This window comes from Schistocerca americana, chromosome 8, assembly GCF_021461395.2.
Source record: "Schistocerca americana isolate TAMUIC-IGC-003095 chromosome 8, iqSchAmer2.1, whole genome shotgun sequence".
Classification (NCBI taxonomy): Eukaryota; Metazoa; Arthropoda; class Insecta; order Orthoptera; family Acrididae; genus Schistocerca; species Schistocerca americana.
Window position 1 is genome coordinate 383,124,187 of NC_060126.1, and position 20,137 is coordinate 383,144,323.

The 20,137-nt window shown below is 41.8% G+C and overlaps 1 protein-coding gene across 1 annotated transcript in view; it reads right to left on the reverse strand.

The window, feature by feature from the left end:
- The window catches only part of LOC124546026 (pacifastin-like protease inhibitor cvp4), a 129,508-nt gene that overhangs the window by 20,445 nt on the left and 88,926 nt on the right, over positions 1-20,137 (reverse strand). Inside the window, exon 4 of the mRNA XM_047125001.1 lies at positions 5,142-5,282. Coding sequence (XP_046980957.1) covers positions 5,149-5,282 — 134 coding nt within the window. The 3' untranslated portion in view covers positions 5,142-5,148. The remainder of the gene's footprint in view (positions 1-5,141; positions 5,283-20,137) is intronic.

Below are 20,137 nucleotides of genomic sequence, written 5' to 3' on the forward strand. Positions count from 1 at the left end.
AGCAGATTCGAATTTCGGCTAGTAACTAACCACTATCAATGCTAAAAACACGAGAAAGTCAGAGCATACTACACAAAAATTGCAATTCATGACGTAACTGACGTCGCTTGTACAGCAAATTGCACTCAAGTATTTCGGAGTTGTTGTATACGACTTAGTACGTCTACACCTGTTGTTCAGGCTCATGTCGCCGTTCGTTAAAGACTGCTGTGTAGTGTAGCGAAGGTAGGTTATGTAGAGAACACACCTGTTGGCTGTGTGGCGCCCTCCATCTTCTAGATGCTAAATGTGCCATTAACTGAGTACAGCAGCGCCAATAATCTTTCTTGTATTTTAGTTTATTTTATTTCTATGAAAAATATGAGATCATAATTGCTTTACTATGAAGGAGTTTTGCGACACAATGCCACACAGCCAACCAGTGTGTTCCCTGCAAAGCGTTCCTGCATTACATATTATTCTTTAATGAACTGTGACATAGCCTGAACAACAGGTGTAGACGTACTAGGGCATGTATAACGACTCCGAAATACTGATATGTAATTTAATGTACAAGCGATATAGGTTAAGGGGGGTAGGACGTCAAACGGGCCGACTTGGAGCAGGAGAGGCACCACTGAACATTTTAATTTCCACTGTCTATACTGTTACAAATAAATTCATAAAAGTTTGTCAGCATCACCAGGAAGGATTCAGAACTTACACTCATAGCAGTAGAAGTTCTAAAACATAACGAAGTAATTTTTTTTACGTGTGAAGTTTTATCATTCTTTTCACTTACTAATGGCAGCATTTGTTGCTATAGGTACACTTTTCTTCATAAGTAAGAGAGGTTCTTCTATGAATTTTGCACAGCATACAAACCATACTTAAAGGTGTATGTAACTCTAGAATTTTCCAAATCTATTAAAAAATATGGTAAAGATTGAGGTAATTAACTATAAAATTTGTGTTGTTCTAAACATGAAGTTTAAAATATAAAAGTTCATTCGTTTTTTAATAAATTAAATAAATTCTAGAATTTCATACACTTGTGAGTATGGTATGTATACTATGCAAAATTCATCGAAGAATCTCTCTAACTTATGAAGAAAAGTGTACCTATAGCAACAAATGCAGCCATTAGTAAGTGACAAAATGATGAAATTTCGCATGTAAAAAAAAAAAAATGTTGTTATGTTTTCGAACGTCCACTACAATGGGTGTGAGTCCTGAATCCTTCCTGGTGATGCTGACAAAGTTTTATGACTTTTGTTTGTACAAGTATTGACACTGGAAATTAAAAAGTCCTGAGATGCCTCTCGTGCTCCATGTCGGCCCGTTTGACGTCCTACCTCCCTTAAGCCATGAGTTGTAATTTTTATATTATGCTCTACGTATTTCTTGATTTTTTAGCATTGATAATGGGGAGTGACTAGCCGAAATCTGGATCTGCCCTAATAAAGCTAGAACGAAAACGATGACTGGCTGCAGGTTTTCTCCATTTTGAAAATACTTAACTGTCTTCTTCTGGCAAGCGCCTCTCGCGAGATGCTCAAAAACTTTTTAATGATTGACTGACAATGCAGTTTAGAGGTGGAATCCACATCTCACACGTACCTTCAGTATGTTGTCCGCAAGACGCTGTACAGTCAATAGCGCGCGGCGGTTCGTACCAATATTAGCAAACCTTTTGTTAAGCATGGGAATAATGACTGTATACGAGCTCCTTTGTGCTTCCTAATCCCTGGTACATTGTTCTCATGCTACCTACACGTACAAAGGTGGTAGCAAAATGTTCGTACAGTCTTCCTCTGATACCGATTTTCTCAACACGGTTTCCAGCGTTCAACATCAACTATCAACCAAAGATTCTCATTACTATTCTCGAGGCTTTCGTAAGGACTACACCGATCTATTAAGAACCTAGAACTGCTTCCCAGAATTCGTTAGATTTCTGCTAAGAAGTTGACAGTGCCCTAGAATTGGTGCTACTAGTATGCAGTGGACTCTCGCAGGAATCTTCCAACGAACGTAGATCTCCCGTTCGCACCATTTACTACTAATTACACATGATCGTCTCATATCATTCTAAGTTTTGGTGTTACTCCTAAATACACTGCCAGACAAAAAAGAGTGAAGCACCAAAAAGACGTGGTCGGATGTCAATGTAAACTTGTACTCGCACTGGTCACCGGCGGGAATGTAAACTATTAGAATTGCCAGTTTCTGTGACTAGTTGCACGGCACGAGCGTGCGATAATGGCGCTCGTGTTTTTGTTCTTATCACACCTGGTAGAATATACACTGAAAAGCCAAAGAAACTGGTACACCTGCTTAATATCGTGTAGGGCCCCCGCGGGACCGCAGAAGTGCCACAACATGACGTGGCATGGACTCGGCTAATGTCTGAAGCAGTGCTGGAGGGAACTGACACCATGAATCCTGCAGGGCTGTCCATAAATCCGTAAAAGTACGAGAGTATGGAGACCTCTCCTGACCAGCACGTTGCAAGGCAACCCATATATGCTCAATAATGTTCATGTCTGGAGAGTTTGGTCGGCATCGGAAGTGGTTAAACTCAGAAGAGTATTCCTGGGGCCACTCTAGCAATTCTGTACGTGTGGGGTGTCGCATTGTCCTGCTTTAATTGCCCAAGTCCGTCGAAATGCACAATGGGCATCAATCGATGTAGGTTATTAGATAGGATGCTTACGTACGTGTCAGCTGTCATATTCATGTCTAGACGTATCAGCGGTCCCATATCACTCCAACTTTACACGCCGCACAGCAATATAGAGCCTCCACAAACTTGAACAGTCCCCTGCTGACATGCAGGGTCCATGGATTCATGAGATTACCTCCATACCTGTACACGTCCATCCGCTCGATACAATTTGAAACGAGACTCGTTCGACTACGCAACACGTTTCCAGTCATCAACAGTCCAATGTCGGTGTTGACGGGCTCGGGCGAGGCGTAAAGCTCTTCGTCGTGCAATCATTGAGGTTAATCGGGTGGGCCTTCGGCTCCGAAAGCCCATACCGATGATGTTGCGTTTAATGGCTCGCACGCTGACATTTGTTTATGGCCCTGCATTGAAATCTGCAGCAATTTGCGGAAAGGTTGCATTTCTGTCACGTTAAACTATTTTCTTCACTCGTCGTTGGTCCCGTTCTTGCAGGATCTTTTTCCGGTCGCAGCTATATTGGAGATCTGACGTTTTACCAGATTCCGGATATTCACGGTACACTTGTGAAATGGTCGTACGGGAAAACTCCCACTTCATCGCTACCTCGGAGATGCTGTGTCCCATTGTTCGTACGCCGACTGTAGCACCACGTTCAAACTAAGGGGCTCCGGAAAGGGTCAAAATCATGAAAAGTTCAATTTTTACTTTTTTGCGTTTTCTGAATCTGCAGACTATTACCTTTTAATAGATATATAATTTATTCAATTCCGAAGACTACAACTATTTTTAAATTTTTTTTGAAATGTGTTCTACATGGGCGTGACCCACTGTGGCGCTGTTAAACTGCTGTCAAATGGTGTTATTATTAACGTCCGTGTTCATCAGGTACATTTTAGTGATGTGAGATAAAGTATGTGTTGTGACTAACCTGTGATGGTTCAATATATATCGCTGGTGCGATTGTCGATTGTTTCAGGTTTATTTACTCTGTCGTTATCTCGAAAATATTCGTAATTAATTCTGTTTCTTGAGTCTCTGTTTTGTTGAAGTATAATAATGAGTAAAAGTAAAGTTATTAGAAATCCTCTGAAGGCTTTTAAGAAAAGGAGAAATGTTGGAAAGCCAAAGGTATGTGTTATTACTGTAAACAATAAAGACGATTACCAAGTGAGTGAACCTAACCTCTCAAGTACACCTGCCCATAGCAGTCAAAGTGGGAAAGAAAATACTTCACAGAAGAAGCTTGGTTCAATGAATGAAAACTATGAATGTTTTATGGGCGAATCGGATGTGAATGAAATATTTGATATGTCGGTTCTCAAAGGAATTTTTTCAAACTGTGTAAGATGTATTCATTGTAGTGAAGTTGGTCTGGAACTCTCCATAATAAAGCACGTAGGACTTGCTAGTGAAATACAACTGAAATGTGATAAGTGTTCATACATGACCACCTTTTGGAACAGTGTTGCAGTAACTGCAACTGAAGAAAATGGTAGCAAAATCTACGAACACAACAACGAGCGATGCTTGCTTTAGACAAGGAACGCCTTCGGGCTGCAGACAGGGCTGTAAAGAGTCTAGAAATACAAGCAAGAGTAAACAGGAGGAGGAACAAGAGGAAGCTGGAGGAGGAGTTTGCAGAGGATGAAGATAATCCATCCTATGGGCCTGGAATGCACTAAAAAGTTAATCCAATCTTTGTCGCTCGATTCCAAAACTTTTATTTTCTCATACTAATTACATGTTTTCTAAGGATCTTCCAAACATATTTGTTTCAAACTTTCAGTAAATGTTACACAGTACCTTCTGCATAATTTAACACAGCCTTTTTCCAAAAAACTGTATATTTTTGAATATATAAATAAAAAATTGCAAAAAATGTTGTGAATTTTCATTACAATTGAAAAAAAAATCATCTTTAATAACTGAACTAAAATTTTGTAAAATCCCTGTGTTATGTTGTAGCCCATATTCCAATAAATAATCTGTAAAAGGTTCAACTTCCTACCTCAAATACTTTGTGAGGAAAGATGTAATTTATAAGCGTTATTTTAACATTACAAGTATAGGGCGTTCCGGAGCCCCTTAAGTCTCGCTAACCTGCCATTGTACCAGCAGTTACCGGTCTAAAAACTGCGCCAGATACTTATTGTCTTATAAAAGTGTTGCCGACCGCAGTGCCATATTCTACCTGTTTACATATCTCTGTATTTGAATACGCATGCCTGTACCAGTTTCTTTGGCGCTTCAGTGTATAAGGGGCGTGCACAACGTCAGATGTTGAGTTATCACTGTGAAGAACATGGACATGCACCGTACTCGTCTGAGACAGTGTTATCAGCAGCTGCAGAGTCTGAACACCCAATGCATTTCTTACATTTTGTATTCCTCCTTCGTAAGTATCGTCATTTTCTCGAACACTGACATTAATGCAAGGTAAACGTGTAATTCGTGATGCAGCTGTGCCCACCTGACTATTAGCAGCTGTCCTGAACGCAGTCGGCGTGCATTCCGTCCGCTCCACACACGCATGTGTCGCATTGTTCTCTGAACATCGTCTCGGGCTGACAGGCGGTGTCCCGCTTCTTTCGGCGCACACTTAGTGGAGCCACTGTACAACATAAAGGCATTGAATTAATACGTTTTGAGGAATCACCTCCTTATAGCCAGTTAAAATGACAATATTGTGATACACCTATGGCTGAAAAATGAACTTTTATGTCTCACACTGATCATGTTTCGGATTGAAGTCAGTTTTCAAAAATGGTTCAAATGGCTCTGAGCACTATGGGACTCAACTGCCGAGGTCATTAGTCCCCTGGAACTTAGAACTAGTTAAACCTAACTAACCTAAGGACATCACAAACATCCATGCCCGAGGCAGGATTCGAACCTGCGACCGTAGCGGTCTTGCGGTTCCAGACTGCAGCGCCTTTAACCGCACGGCCACTTCGGCCGGCGAAGTCAGTTTTCAACAGACTATCTATCCAAGAGGAAAGAAAACATAATATCGGATCAAACACGATAAACACGACAAAATACCCAATGCGAGAATCTATATTAGCTTGGCGACCTCGTATCGCAAATATACGCATTTGACGGTTTCTTACTGGAAAATACAAACAACTGTTCAAATGTGTGTGAATTCCTAACGGACGAAACTGCTGAGGTCATCGGTCCATTGACTTACACACTACTTACGCTAACTTATGCTAAGAACAACACACACCCATGCCCGAGGGAGGACTCGAACCTCCAACGGGAGGGGCCGCGCAATCCGTGACATGGCGCCTCAATTCGCACGGCCACTCCGCACGGCAAATACAAACAACTGCCATGGATTATGTTCCAAATAAAATGTGTGAAAATACAAAGCTACAACCTATGATAGCATAAGTAACTGTTCAAGCTCTTGCTTGCATAAGAGAGTGCTACGTTTTCGGAATGCAACGAGGAATAGTCACAAAGGTTTAATTATCATCGTGAAAAATAATACTTACGGAACTTTGTTTTCTTGTTTGCACATACATGCCTGCAATCATGGTACACGCTGAAACGCCCACACCACCGTACCACAGAACACCGCTAGGGGATTCAAAAAATATGGCTCACTCCATTGATAAAACGGAGTATGGTGCAGTAATTCCTTTTCTGCGTTTGAACAGGAATAACGTTGCAATATTAAACTGCGTGAATACAGTTGCGTAATGTGTTTCTTCTTCTAATACTTGGGAATATACGTTTCGGCCATCATCAGAGTGAGGCGACAAACTAAAGCTACAGTATTAGTTCCATCATTTTAAACCACAGTGTATATATATCTATAGAGTAGTCATAGTCTACTGCGCATGTTCTCAACATCAAACCGTCTAGTCACGTGATTTTGGGACAATGCTGCTTGTCTGCTGTTTGCATAAGTTGAATATTACACGTATTCCCCTTATTTTATACACGTTTCAGTTTTAGTAACAGCTGTGGAGCAGTATTGTCGTTGCTACGGACGTAAAGAAAAATATGTGAAAGGAGGACTAGCTACTTTTCAAAGGTAGGTACATCAAAGGTATAATTCTAAAGGTCATAATGATATAAGGCACTTTTTATGTTGAAATGTATCAAGACACGGTTACATAAAGTATTGTAGAGAGCTATTTTATGGACATATGTTTACGAGACACGTGTCAGATAAATTTACGAGTGTGTTTGAGTAAACTGTCAGTCAGTGCTATGTTCATACGCAGATAAAAGTCTTACATAATAGTCTAACTAATTTTCTTCAATTTGTGCACGTTCTCAAAGCCTTGTGTGTATCTAAGCAATTCTGCATGAGACAGTTTCCTATACAGTGTCATTGTGAAACCATTAATTCGAACAGATGCGATAACACTAATGAATGCAATGGAAAACCTAAAAACAATATTGTTGGCTGTCATTTCTTTTATTACTCCAAAATTCGGCACTGACTTATTTGTGATTAGTGTATGGATTTGGTTTTTTGATAAAATGGGAAAAAAATGCTATAGATATCTTACTTGTCTATAAAAAGCAGAAGCGTAAATAAAGAAAAATTGAAAATAATAATGAACAAGCAGGTCGTCCAAATTGCTTACCATATTAAATCTTACATTTCATAGGTCCAAATGCGCTGTTTTTCCGTGACACTTCCGTCTACAGTGTCATTGTAACGTAATTAATTGGAACAGAGATTCGACAATATCAAGTAGTGCAACAGAAAACGTAAAAATAGTATTGTTGGCTGTCAATTCTTATCCATTTACCGGAAAAAGGTACATAAAGTGGAATCTGAGCTGTGATACTGTGCGAAAAAGCACAATACCTTTGCTCTTCACGTTTTTAAGCCAACTTCAGCGCCATGTTTCAAATTGTTAAGATGTCGGGAAGACGTGTACACAAAGTTTCACGGGAATTCTGAAGGTGATCTGTCTCTAGAAGCGAAGTAATAACACGCGAAATATGCTATGCGCTATACCGTGCGAAATACGCCGTCCCAAAATCACGTGACTTGAGCTGCAGGAGATGTTGCAAAAAGATTTCTCATTCTGCGCATCCGAATGCTCACTCTATAGATATACTCTGTGTATTAAATCACAGATATCAAATACCAATGATCTTGTTGATCTACGGTTAAATGGCTCTGAGCACCATGGGACTCAACTGCTGTGGTCATAAGTCCCTAGAACTTAGAACTACTTAAACCTAACTAACCTAAGGACATCACACACATCCATGCCCGAGGCAGGATTCGAACCTGCAACCGTAGCGGTCGTGCGGTTCCAGACTGTAGCGCCTTTAACCGCTCGGTCACTCCGGCCGACGATCTACGGTTAGATGAATAATCAGCCAAAATGAAGTTATTGTGTTTAAGTTATATACTATCAACCCGAGCTGTAGACCGAGGAGGGATCTTCGTGCATGCATGGTAGTTAGTTTTTTTAGCATTTTTATTTGTAGCATAGTCGACAGGACGATTGCAGACATCTGGTATAGAGCCGAGTGGAGCGATTGTCGGAGGCTCAGGCTGCAGATTCATCGACTTGTGCCATAGGGTGGTTGCGTTTCGGGTTCCACTGAATAGGTCAGGAGTCCACTACACACAGAAGGCGGCTACACGGGTATCGGGGCTGTGTGGCGTGGACTGGGTGGTTTTGTCGGATAGAGGCTCTCGGCAGAACACAAAAAGGGCTTCCGTCTCAAAGGGAGCAGGTCAAACACAGGAAGAACGTAGATACAGGAGCCATCAGTAAAAAAGTTGTAAATTGTCGTAGCTGTGTTGGGAAAGTACCAGAGCTCCAAGCGCTAATAGAAAGCACTGATGCTCAAATTGTTACAGGCACTGAAAGCTGGCTAAAGCCGGAGATAAGTGCAACCGAAGTTTTTGCGAAGAACCTAACGGAGCTCCGAAAGGAAAGGCTAAACACAGTGGGCAATGGCGTCTTTGTTGCTATTAGAGGCAGTTTATCTTGTACAGAAATTGAAGTAGATAGTCCCTGTGAGTTAGCATGGGCAGAGGTCATTCTTGGCAACTGGAATGAAATAATAATAACTGAATCCTTTACCGACCCCCCAATTCTGATGATGCAATTGCTGAAAGTTCCAAAGAAAATTTGAGTTTAATTTCTGACACGTACTCGACTCGTAAAATTATAGTTGGTGGTGACTTTAGTTTAGCTCAATATGTTGGCGAAACTACTGGAACATCCACCGTAGTCACCCGATATGAGTCCATGCTGTTGCGACCTATTCGCCAAAATGAAGGAGACTTTTCGTGCCGTGTGCTACAACACAAGAGAAGACATCATCCGTGCCTTAGGGCAGTCCTTGCGAGACATCGTCAGAGTTGGACGCACTGACAGTGTACGATGCAATCCGCCTGTGTGGAGGAAGGTGAAAGAAATGCGAGGCGATTGTGTTGAGGACATGCAGTGCGGTGAATGTCTATCAACGAAGTCTGGTATGAATTATAAAAAAAAACGTTTCACGACTACTTTTTACCCAACCCGTGTACATACATGCAGCCGGCCGTAGTGGCTGAGAGGTTCTAGGCGCTTCAGTCTGACCCCTCGACCGCTACGGTTTCAGGTTCGAATCCTGCCTCGTGCATGGATGTGTGTGATGTCCTTAGGTTAGTTAGTTTAAGTAGTTCTAAATTCTACTGGACTGATGACCTCAGATGTTAAGTCCCTTAATGCTCAGAGACATTTGTACCATACATACACTACTGGCCATTAAAATTGGTACACCAAGAAGCAATGCAGTTGATAAAAGGGTATTCTTTGCACAAATATATTATACTAGAACTGACATGTGATTACATTTTCACGCAATTTCGGTGCATAGATCCTGAGAAATCAGTACCCAGAACAACCACCTCTGGCCGTAATAACTGCCTTAATACGCCTGGGCATTGCGTCAAACAGAGCTTGGATGGCGTGTACAGGTACAGCTGCCAATGCAGCTTCAACACGATACCACAGTTCATCAAGAGTAGTGACTGGCGTATTGTGACGAGCAAGTTACTCGGCGACCATTGACGAGCCGTTTTCAACTGGTGAGAGATCTGGAGAATGTGCTGGCCAGGGCAGCAGTCGAACATTTTCTGTATCCAGAAAGGCCCGTACAGGACCTGAAACATGCGGTCGTGCATTATCCAGCTGAAATGTAGGGTTTCGCAGGGATCGAATGAAGGGTAGAGCCACGGGTCGTAACTCATCTGAAATGTTACGTCCACTGTTCAAACTGCCGTCAATGCGAACAAGAGGTGACCGAGACGTGTATGTAACCAATGGCACCCCATACCACCACGCCGGGTGATTCGCCAGTATGGCGATGACGAATACGCGCTTCCAATGTGCGTTCACCGCGATGACGCCAAACACGGATGCGACCACCATGATGCTGTAAACAGAACCTGGATTCATCCGAAAAAATGACGTTTTACCATTCGTGCACCCAAGTTCGTCGTTGAGTACGCCATCGCAGGCGCTCCTGTCTGTGATGGAGCGACAAGGGTAACCCCACCCATGGTCTCCGAGCTGATAGTCCATGCTGATGCAAACGTCGTCGAACTGCTCGTGCATATGGTTGTTGACTTGCAAACGTCCCCATATGTTGACTCAGGGATCGAGACGTGGCTGCACGATCCGTTACAGCTATGCGGATAAGATGCTTGTCATCTCGACTGCTAGTGATGCGAGGCCGTTGGGATCCAGCATGGCGTTCCGTATTACCCTCCTGAACGCACCGATTCCATATTCTGCTAACAGTCACTGGATCTCGACCAACACGAGCAGCAATGTCGCGATAGGATAAACCGCTATCGCGATAGATTACAATCCGACCTATATCAAAGTCGGAAACGTGATGGTACGCATTTCTCATCCTTACACGAGGCATCACAAGAACGTTTCACCAGGCAACGACGATCAACTGCTGTTTGTGTATGAGAAATCGGTTGGAAACATTCCTCATGTCAGCACGTTGTAGGTGTCGCCACCGGCGCTAGCCTTGTGTGAATGCTCTGAAAAGCTAATCATTTGCATATCACAGCATCTTCTTCCTGTCGGTTAAATTTCGCGTCTGTAGCACGTCATCTTCGTGGTGTAGCAATTTTAACGGCCGTTAGTGTACATGCATACTTATACTCACTGAGAAGTGTTGCACCACTTCGATATGTCCTACAGGTGTGTTGCTTTTGTGACTATTCCTCTACCAATGGGAAGGTAACGTCTGACATTCTGTGCAATTATAGACAAAGTTACAATGAGCGCTATCATAAGATAGGTGTACCGTGAACCTGATGCCAATTTAAAATATAATTTAAAATATAATTTATTTCATGACATTTTTGTAAATGCATTTGAAAACTGCTTCCCCAAGAAAATAGTTAAATATACTCGTAAGAAACCTTGTAACAAACCATGGCTTACTAAGGGTATAAAAATATCTTGTAACCGGAAAAGGGAAATGTATCTGACAGCAAGAAAGAGTAGTGACCCAGAAACTATCAAAAATTATAAAAACTACTGTGTTATATTAAGAAAAGTTATTAAAAAATCCAGGAGTATGTGTATCATGTCTGAAATCAGCAACTCTGATAATAAAATTAAAACAATTTGGAATATTATTAAAAGAGAAACAGGTCAACAAAGAGCAGAGGAAGACAGTATTACCATCAAATTGAATGAAAACTTTACAAACAAAAAGTCAGAAGTTGAAAATATTTTTAATAATCATTTTCTAAATGTTGTGGATATAGTAGGATCCAGGTGTTCATTAGAAGATGCTAGGCTGTTAATGGAAGAGGCCATACCTATGCAATTTGATACAATTGAAATCTCACCCACTTCTCCCTCTGAAATTAGGAAAATAATAAACTTGCTTAAAAGCAAAAACTCACATGGAATTGATGGCATTTCCAGCAAAATACTTAAAGCTTGTTCTCAACAGATAAGTAAGATTCTCAGCCACCTGTGTAATAGCTCTCTGGAACAGGGCATTTTCCCTGATAGACTGAAATATGCTATTGTTATACCTTTGCATAAAAAGGGGGATAGATCTGATGTCAACAATTACCGTCCAATCTCCCTTCTCACAGCTTTATCCAAAACTTTTGAGAAAGTAATGTATTCAAGAGTAGCTTCACATATCTGTAAAAATGAAGTACTAACAAAATGTCAGTTTGGTTTCCAGAAAGGTTTTTCAACAGAAAATGCCATATATGCTTTCACCAGTCAAATTTTGAATGATCTGAATAACCGAACACCACCCATTGGGATTTTTTGTGATCTCTCAAAGGCTTTTGATTGTGTAAATCATGAAATTCTGCTAGGCAAGTTCAAGTATTGTGGCATGAGTGGGACAGTGCACAAATGGTTTAATTCGTACCTAACTGGAAGAGTGCAGAAAGTTGAAATAAGTAGTTCTCGTAACATGCAAAGATCAGCACATTCCTCAAACTGGGGAACTATCAAGAATGGGGTTCCACAAGGGTCAGTCTTGGGTCCTTTGTTGTTCTTATTATATATTAATGACTTGCCATTCTATATTCATGAAGAGGCAAAGTTAGTTCTCTTCGCTGATGATACAAGTATAGTAATCACACCTGAGAAACAAGAATTAACTGATGAAATTGTCAATACTGTCTTTCAGAAAATTACTAAGTGGTTCCCTGTAAACGGACTCTCACAGAATTTTGATAAGACACAGTACATACAGTTCCGTACAGTGAATGGTATGACGCCATTAATAAATATAGACCTTAATCAGAAGCATATAGCTAAGGTAGAATATTCCAAATTTTTAGGTATGTCCATTGATGAGAGATTAAATTGGAAGAAACACATTGATGATCTGCTGAAACGTTTGAGTTCAGCTACTTATGCAATAAGGGTCATTGCAAATTTTGGTGATAAACATCTTAGTAAATTAGCTTACTACGCCTATTTTCACTCATTGCTTTCATATGGCATCATATTTTGGGGTAATTCATCACTGAGGAATAAAGTATTTATTGCACAAAAGCGTGTAATCAGAATAATAGCTGGAGTCCACCCAAGATCATCCTGCAGACATTTATTTAAGGATCTAGGGATATTCACAGTAGCTTCTCAGTATATATACTCTCTTATGAAATTTGTTATTAACAACCAAACCCAATTCAAAAGTAATAGCAGTGTGCATAACTACAATACTAGGAGAAAGGTCGATCTTCACTATTCAAGATTAAATCTAACTTTGGCACAGAAAGGGGTGAATTATACTGGTACTAAAGTCTTTGGTCACTTACCAAATAGTATCAAAAGTCTGACAGATAACCAACAAGTACTTAAGAAGAAATTAAAAGAATTTCTGAATGACAACTCCTTCTACTCCGTAGAGGAATTTTTAGATATAAATTAAGAAAAAAAAGAAAAAAAATTGAAAAAATAAAAAAAATAAAAATAAAAAATAAAGAAAAACAAAAAAACACAAAAAAATAAAGTTGCTATATTAACTTAAGTATGCTGTTAAATTAACCTAATTATGTCATGTATTGGAAAATTCGACTCGTTCCACATCATTACGAAATATCGTATTCATGATCCATGGAACTAGTATTAATCTAATCTAATCTAATCTAATCTAATAGAACGCCGCAATCGAATGGCCTGTAGCACTTCAGTTGAAAGTAAGGCACCAATAGGGGCGCATTACAGACGTCTGTGGAACAACAGAGTGAACATCCATCATCTCTGGAAGGACAATCACAACCAGTGAACGGGTACGCATCGATACGTTACACGTAGGCTTAACAACCAGTGAAGCTGCTTGACCTGTGCATTGTGGTCCAAGCGGTGTGATTCGGAAATGGAATCAATTCTAATTGTGAAGTTTTCGCTGAGGCCGTTCACGTTCAACAGGTGCGCAGGATGGTCGATATCCACGAGTTTTAACTCAAAGGAACCATGCATTGAGTGCTCCAGAAGTGAATTCGTCGTTCAGAGAGGTGTTAGGACGTCATGTGTTGCAGCAAATTGTTAGGAGACGGTTGCATGATCTATTCCGGACAACCATGGCAAGCACCACGTCGTGGACCATAATACCAAGGACTGGCAAGATCTGTTGTCTACAGACGAAACTCTGATCTGTTTGTACCCTGACAGCCCCAGAAACGTGTTTAGGGAGAACCCAGGTTATATCGAACGCCCCCAGCACTGTGTTCTGCATGAACGACAATGTGGTGGTCGAGTGATATTCTGGGTGGCATTACATGAGGCCACTGCACCCATCTCGTGGTTGTTCAGGGTGATCTCACTGGTCTACGACAGATTCTCAAGGCGGAAAAGCTGGGTTTTATTAAGCTAAATCGAAAGCTGGTTGGATACATTGGACACTGCCAGTAATAAGCAAAATATTTTGCGATGATCCTAATTGGGAGCGAGATCTCGCTCTTAAGTCTCTCGAGGAGTCAGTGCCCAACTCTTGTGACATTAGGTATGTTTGCACTGAACTCTGTAAAAATGTTTCAGTTTTGAGTAAGCGTGAGATTTAAAAAAATTGGGGGTAATTGAAAGTGTTACCTAAAAAACGTAAATAACGAAAGGGAAATTCTAGATTTTCTGTGTTTAAATTGTGACTTTATTTCGAATGACCACAATTCCGTGTGACGTACTATGCTTGTGTAAATAAAACTTACACTCCAAAGTGAATTTTCGCAAAGTACTGTGCGAAAATTCTAACCACAGAAAAAAAAGGTTCAAATGGCTCTGAGAACTATTGGACCTAACATATGTGGTCATCAGTACACTAGAACTTAGAACTACTTAAACCTAACTAACCTAAGGACATCACACACATCCATGCCCGAGGCAGGATTCGAACCTACGACCGTAGCGGTCACGCGGTTCCAGACTGAAGCGCCTAGAACCGCACGGCCACACCGGCCGGCGCTAACCACAGAAATCAGTTTTATTTTCGGTGTCAGTTCACAGTTGAGGCCTTAAATCGGCTACCAAGAATGACTGTGGTGTACGTATGAAATTCGAAATGCAAACAGTAACTAGCACGTACTTGATAGCGTAAAGTTATACAAAAATGAAATAAAATGATCGTATGGCACTGCTGGCCGTGATTCCGCACCTGGGGAAGTTAGGCCGCCGAGTTGCAAGTCGTTTTTCAGTTGACGTCACATTGGATGACTTGCGTATCGATGATGAGAAAAAGACAACACCCAGTCCTCGAGCAGTAATCGAACCTGGGCCCAGAGCAAGGCAGTCAGATGCGCTGACCAATCGGACTATAGAGTTGTATAAAAAGTGATAACATACCAGGGTTTTCATTCTATGACTTCCGATAGTTTGTTATTTAGCCAGACCTGGACTTTGAAAACAATTTTTGCATCCTGTCGACACTTTCTGAACGTCTAATTTCTATTACAGATTTTCTAGCCCAGAACCGTCACTTATGGCGCCAGCTCAAACTTGTGCTGCAGAAGAATTCACGGAAGGTGAGTGGACTTCCTTGTGTAGGCAAAAAACTGCGCCGCCGCAAGGCCAATACGGGACATAACAAAAGCTACAGAAAAACACATTGTGTTTTGTTACACGAGCGTCCGTCAGTGCAAGAGTACCACGGAGGAGCTTACCCAAATCTAGTAGCAGACACTACGCGACAGGTGTTCTGTGAGACAGGGAGGTTCACTGTCAAACTGAAACTGCGGTAACACGTTCACTGATCATAAGTACATCTTTCGAAACGACCACGACACCTAAATCAGAGAAAGACGAACTCATACAGTGTCTTACCAGTTGCGTCACTGTGGTTTTTCTTCGCACATGTCATTCACGAGCCGAAATCATACAGTGTCTTACCAGTTGTGTAACTGCGGTTCTTCTTCTCGTCTCCATTCACGATAGCAATAGCAAAGGGGATAAACCATAATGATACCAGAAGTACTTTACATTACACACTGAAATGTGGGTTCCATAGTACAAGGTGTATTAGGTTGGGGCATAAATTTTTCTATAAGTTATTTTCTATAACACACAGCAGATCTACATAGTTTATCCATACACTGATGGAAAAAATCGCAACACCAAAACATAATTAATGTAGAACAATGGAATTTCGGAAAGACGTTTGTCTAGGTAACGTAGTGATAAACATTGCAAGATCACAGGTTATTGTAAGCGCGAGATAAGTCATAGGAAATGTGAAATACTGGAATTATTAATAATTGGTGTATCAGCCATAATATTGAATGTACTTACGCAAAAACGCGTGCATTGTATTGTACAGGTGCCGGATGTCAGTTTGTGGGATGGAGGTCCATGCCTGTTGCCCTTGGTCGGTCAACATTGTTTGTGGATGACGCTGTAGTTGTCGTCCGATGATGTGACATATCTGGCCGATTGGAGACGGGTCAGGTGATAAAGCAGGCCTAAACAGCATCGGAGTGCTCCTGCCGTCATACTAAATCGCACCCCAGACGGTAAATCCAGGCGCGGGTTCAGTGGCACATTGGTTCCAGGCCTTCAACTTGCGTCTCTCTAACCAACACAGGGCCATCACTGCCACCGAGACAGAAATAGCTTTCATCAGACAACATAACAGACCTCCTCCCTGCCCTCCAATGAGCTCTCGCTTGAGGCCACTGAAGTCGCAAATGGCGGTGGTTTGGGGTTTAGTGGAATGCAAGCTACGGAGTTCTTGGGTCGGAGCTAAGCTTGAAGTAACCTATTTGTGACAGTTCGTCGTGTCACTGTGGTGTCAACTGCTGCTGAGATTGCCACTGCAGATACAGTACGATGCGCCAGAGCAACTCGCCGATCTCGATGGTTTTCCTCTAGGTATCCCGGTTTCTTGCGTTCGTCCGTTCTCGTAACCACCGTTTCTAGTAATCATGTACAGTGCCTACATTCCCGCCAAATCTTTCTGCAGTATCGCAGCTTCTCCTAGTCCTGTTACACGACCTCGTTCAAACTCAGTGAGAAGCCGATAATGGTGTCTTTGTCGCCTTAAAAGCATTCTTGATTAACATCAACTCTCCACGTTGAGTCTCAAAGGTAACTAATGCTCACGACCGTAATAGTGTCTCTGGTTTGCATCCTCATAGTAATGTCGCACTCTTTCCAATCCTCCATGACAAATCGAATGATTTCACCAGTTTTCATGACACGTCGATGGAGAGTTTCTGCATCCGTGTAGTCTGCTGCAGAGACCAATTGTTTAAGGTGGCCCCAGAGATAATAATCCAAAGGATTAAGGTAGGTGGAACTTGCAGGCCGTGAAACTGGTCCTCCTTTACCTATCCAGCTGACATGGTAGATACTAGGTATTACATCTCGAATAATGAGACTGACATGAATTGGAGCTCCGTCATGTGTTAAGCACATGTTTCTTCTTATTTGTAGGGACGCACATTCTAGAAGATCTTGGAGGGTGTTCTGAATAAAGTCTTGTTGACAGCATGTATAAAACGTGCTGTGAGAACCTATGGCCCTATTACGCAGTCGCTTACAGTTCCAGCTTACACATTAACCTTAAACTAGCGCTGACGTCTATTCTGTACTGCAGCATGAGGATTGCGTTATTTGTGGAAATTTGTTATTCTATCCCTTCCAAACTTTCCTCGTCAGAAAAAACTGAAAACTGAGGAGCCAAAAAAAAGTATGGGAAGTTAGTGCAGCAAACCAGCAAAAGTTCTCCCAAAGTGGGTGATCGGCAGGTGTTGGGTCATGTACACATTGTAAATGATACCGATTCATGGGCTGCTCGTGAGGTATCATCCATGCTGAACTTGGCGATGAACCACGTGACAGGTCCACTCTTCTTGCGCAGGTACCTAGGTCTTCTTCGACAACCTGCAGAACGTGCTCTGCGTGGTCAGGCGTACGAGCAGTACGTGGTCTTCTTCGACCATAGTTTGTGGTGCTACGGATCGTATCTCAGCAACGCGACGATAAACATCACCATAGGTTGGATGACTCGTTTGTCTTCTGTCTGGAAAGCAGTCTGATACAGCCGTGCAGCGTCGCATCCATTACTGTGCGCGCAGCCGAACATAAAAATCATTTCTCCCTACTCACGAAATGAATATCCTGCCATCTTCAACGGAGAACTTTCAATTAACTTACTATCTGCAATAAATGTACACAATCATTGCGTTGAAGACAGACGAATGATGAATATGAATAAGTCAATCTGGCAACACAACGCCACCTTGGATACAGTGAGTCAAACGGGTGCTTAGATTCCCATTATCAATTCGAGAACGAAGGATTTTTGGGCATTTAAAATTGCTACACCTCGAAGATGATGTGCTACAGACGCGAAATTTAACCGACAGGAAGAAGATGCTGTGATACGCAAATGATTAGCTTTTCACAGCATTCACACAAGGTTGGCGCCGGTGGCGACACCTACAACGTGCTGAAATGAGGAATGTTTCCAACCGATTTCTCATACACGAACAGCAGTTGACCGGCGTTGCCTGGTGAAACGTTGTTGTGATGCCTCGTGTAAGGATGAGAAATGCGTACCATCACATTTCCGACTTTGATAAAGGTCGGATTGCAGCCTATCGCGATTGCGGTTTATCGTATCGCGACATTGCTGCTCGCGTTGGTCGAGATCCAATGATTGTTAGCAGAATATGGAATCGGTGCGTTCAGGAGGGTAATACTGAACGCCGTGCTGGATCCCAATGGCCTCGTATCACTAGCACTCGAGATGACAGGCATCTTGTCTGCATGGCTGTAACGGATCGTGCAGCCACGTCTCAATCCCCGAGTCCCCAGGTGGCGACGTTTGCAAGACAACAACCATCTGCACGAACAGTTCGACGACGATTGCAGCAGCATGGACTATCAGCTCAGAGACCATGGCTGCGGTTAACCTCGACGCTGCATCACATACAGGAGCGCCTGCGATGGTGTACTCACCGCGAACCTGGGTGCACGAATGGTAAAACGTCATTTTTTCGGATGAATCCAGGTTCTGTTTGCAACATCATGATGGTCGCATCCGTGTTTGGCGACAACGCGATGAACGCACATTTGAAGCGCGTATTCGTCATCGCCATACTGGCGAATCACCTGGCGTGGTGGTATGGGGTGCCATTGGTTACATACATGTCTCGGTCACCTCTTGTTCGCATTAACGGCACTTTGAACAGTGAATGTTACATTTCAGATGTGGCTCTACCTGCCATTCGATCTGCCAGAAAATGTTCGACTGCTGCCCTGGTCAGCACATTGTATAGATCTCTCACCAATTGAAAACGTCTGGTCAATGGTGGCCGAGCAACTGGCTCGTCACAATACGCCAGTCACTACTCTTGATGAACTGTGGTATTGTGTTGAAGCTGTATGGGCAGCTGTACCTATACACGCCATCCGAGCTCTGTTTGACTCAATGCCCAGGCGTATTAAGGCCGTTATTACGGCCAGAGGTGGTTGTTCTGGGTACTGATTTCTCAGGATCTATGCACCCAAATTGCGTGAAAATGTAATCACATGTCAGTTCTAGTATAATATATTTGTCCAAAGAATACCCTTTTATCATCTTCATTTCTTTTTGGTGTAGCAATTTTAATGGCCAGTAGTGTATTTATGTAAACCTTTTTTTGTTTTTGTGTAAGGAACCTGTCCCCAACTCTTGTAAAGGTAGTTTTTAAACACCATGTATTGCATTCAACCACTGTAAAAGAATATTACGTTTTGTGCAAGTCAGAGTAGCTAGTGTGTGAATGGTTGCTGTTGTAAGAACACTATGGGCGTATTGTTTTTGCTGATACACTTCTACTATTCCACAATTTCTTACCAGAACAGGAATATGTTAGAAACTCACTCTGACCCTGCATTTCGGTAGAGACAGATGTGTTAATTGATTATTGTCATAATCAGCCATTTGCTCAAACTTACTCGCTATAAATTTACGATTAATATTCATGTGATAGTGTCTAATGTTAAAGCAAGATTATAACAATATAGGATGCTGAGGTTTATTCCATTATTGGCGTTATGAGATTAATTAACCTATATGTTAATTCCTCTTCAGTTATCTGAAACGACTCGTGTGGAACGATATCATTTGTCGGTTGATGGTAAAGCGAATTATTAGAGGCTGCATCGTCGGAGTTTGTTTTTAGTCTTTTGTGCTACAAATGAATAAAAATTTTGCCACTATCCATTAGGTGCGCATCTGTACACTCATTGTGCAGAGTGTGATACATCGCCAGCCACTAAGGGTAATAAGAACCGACCTCGTTCAAATAACGATAATAACTGCTATCTTTGATTTAATTAAAATCGAGATAGTTTACTATGTACTTCATAGCATAACAAATAAAATTATCCAGCTCTCACTAACATATTCTGAAGTATTGGTATTAGCGCTAGATTAGGTTCAAAAGATGCTTTCCAGCCACAACTATGATTTTAATATGTCATTAATTTGCTACACATATTT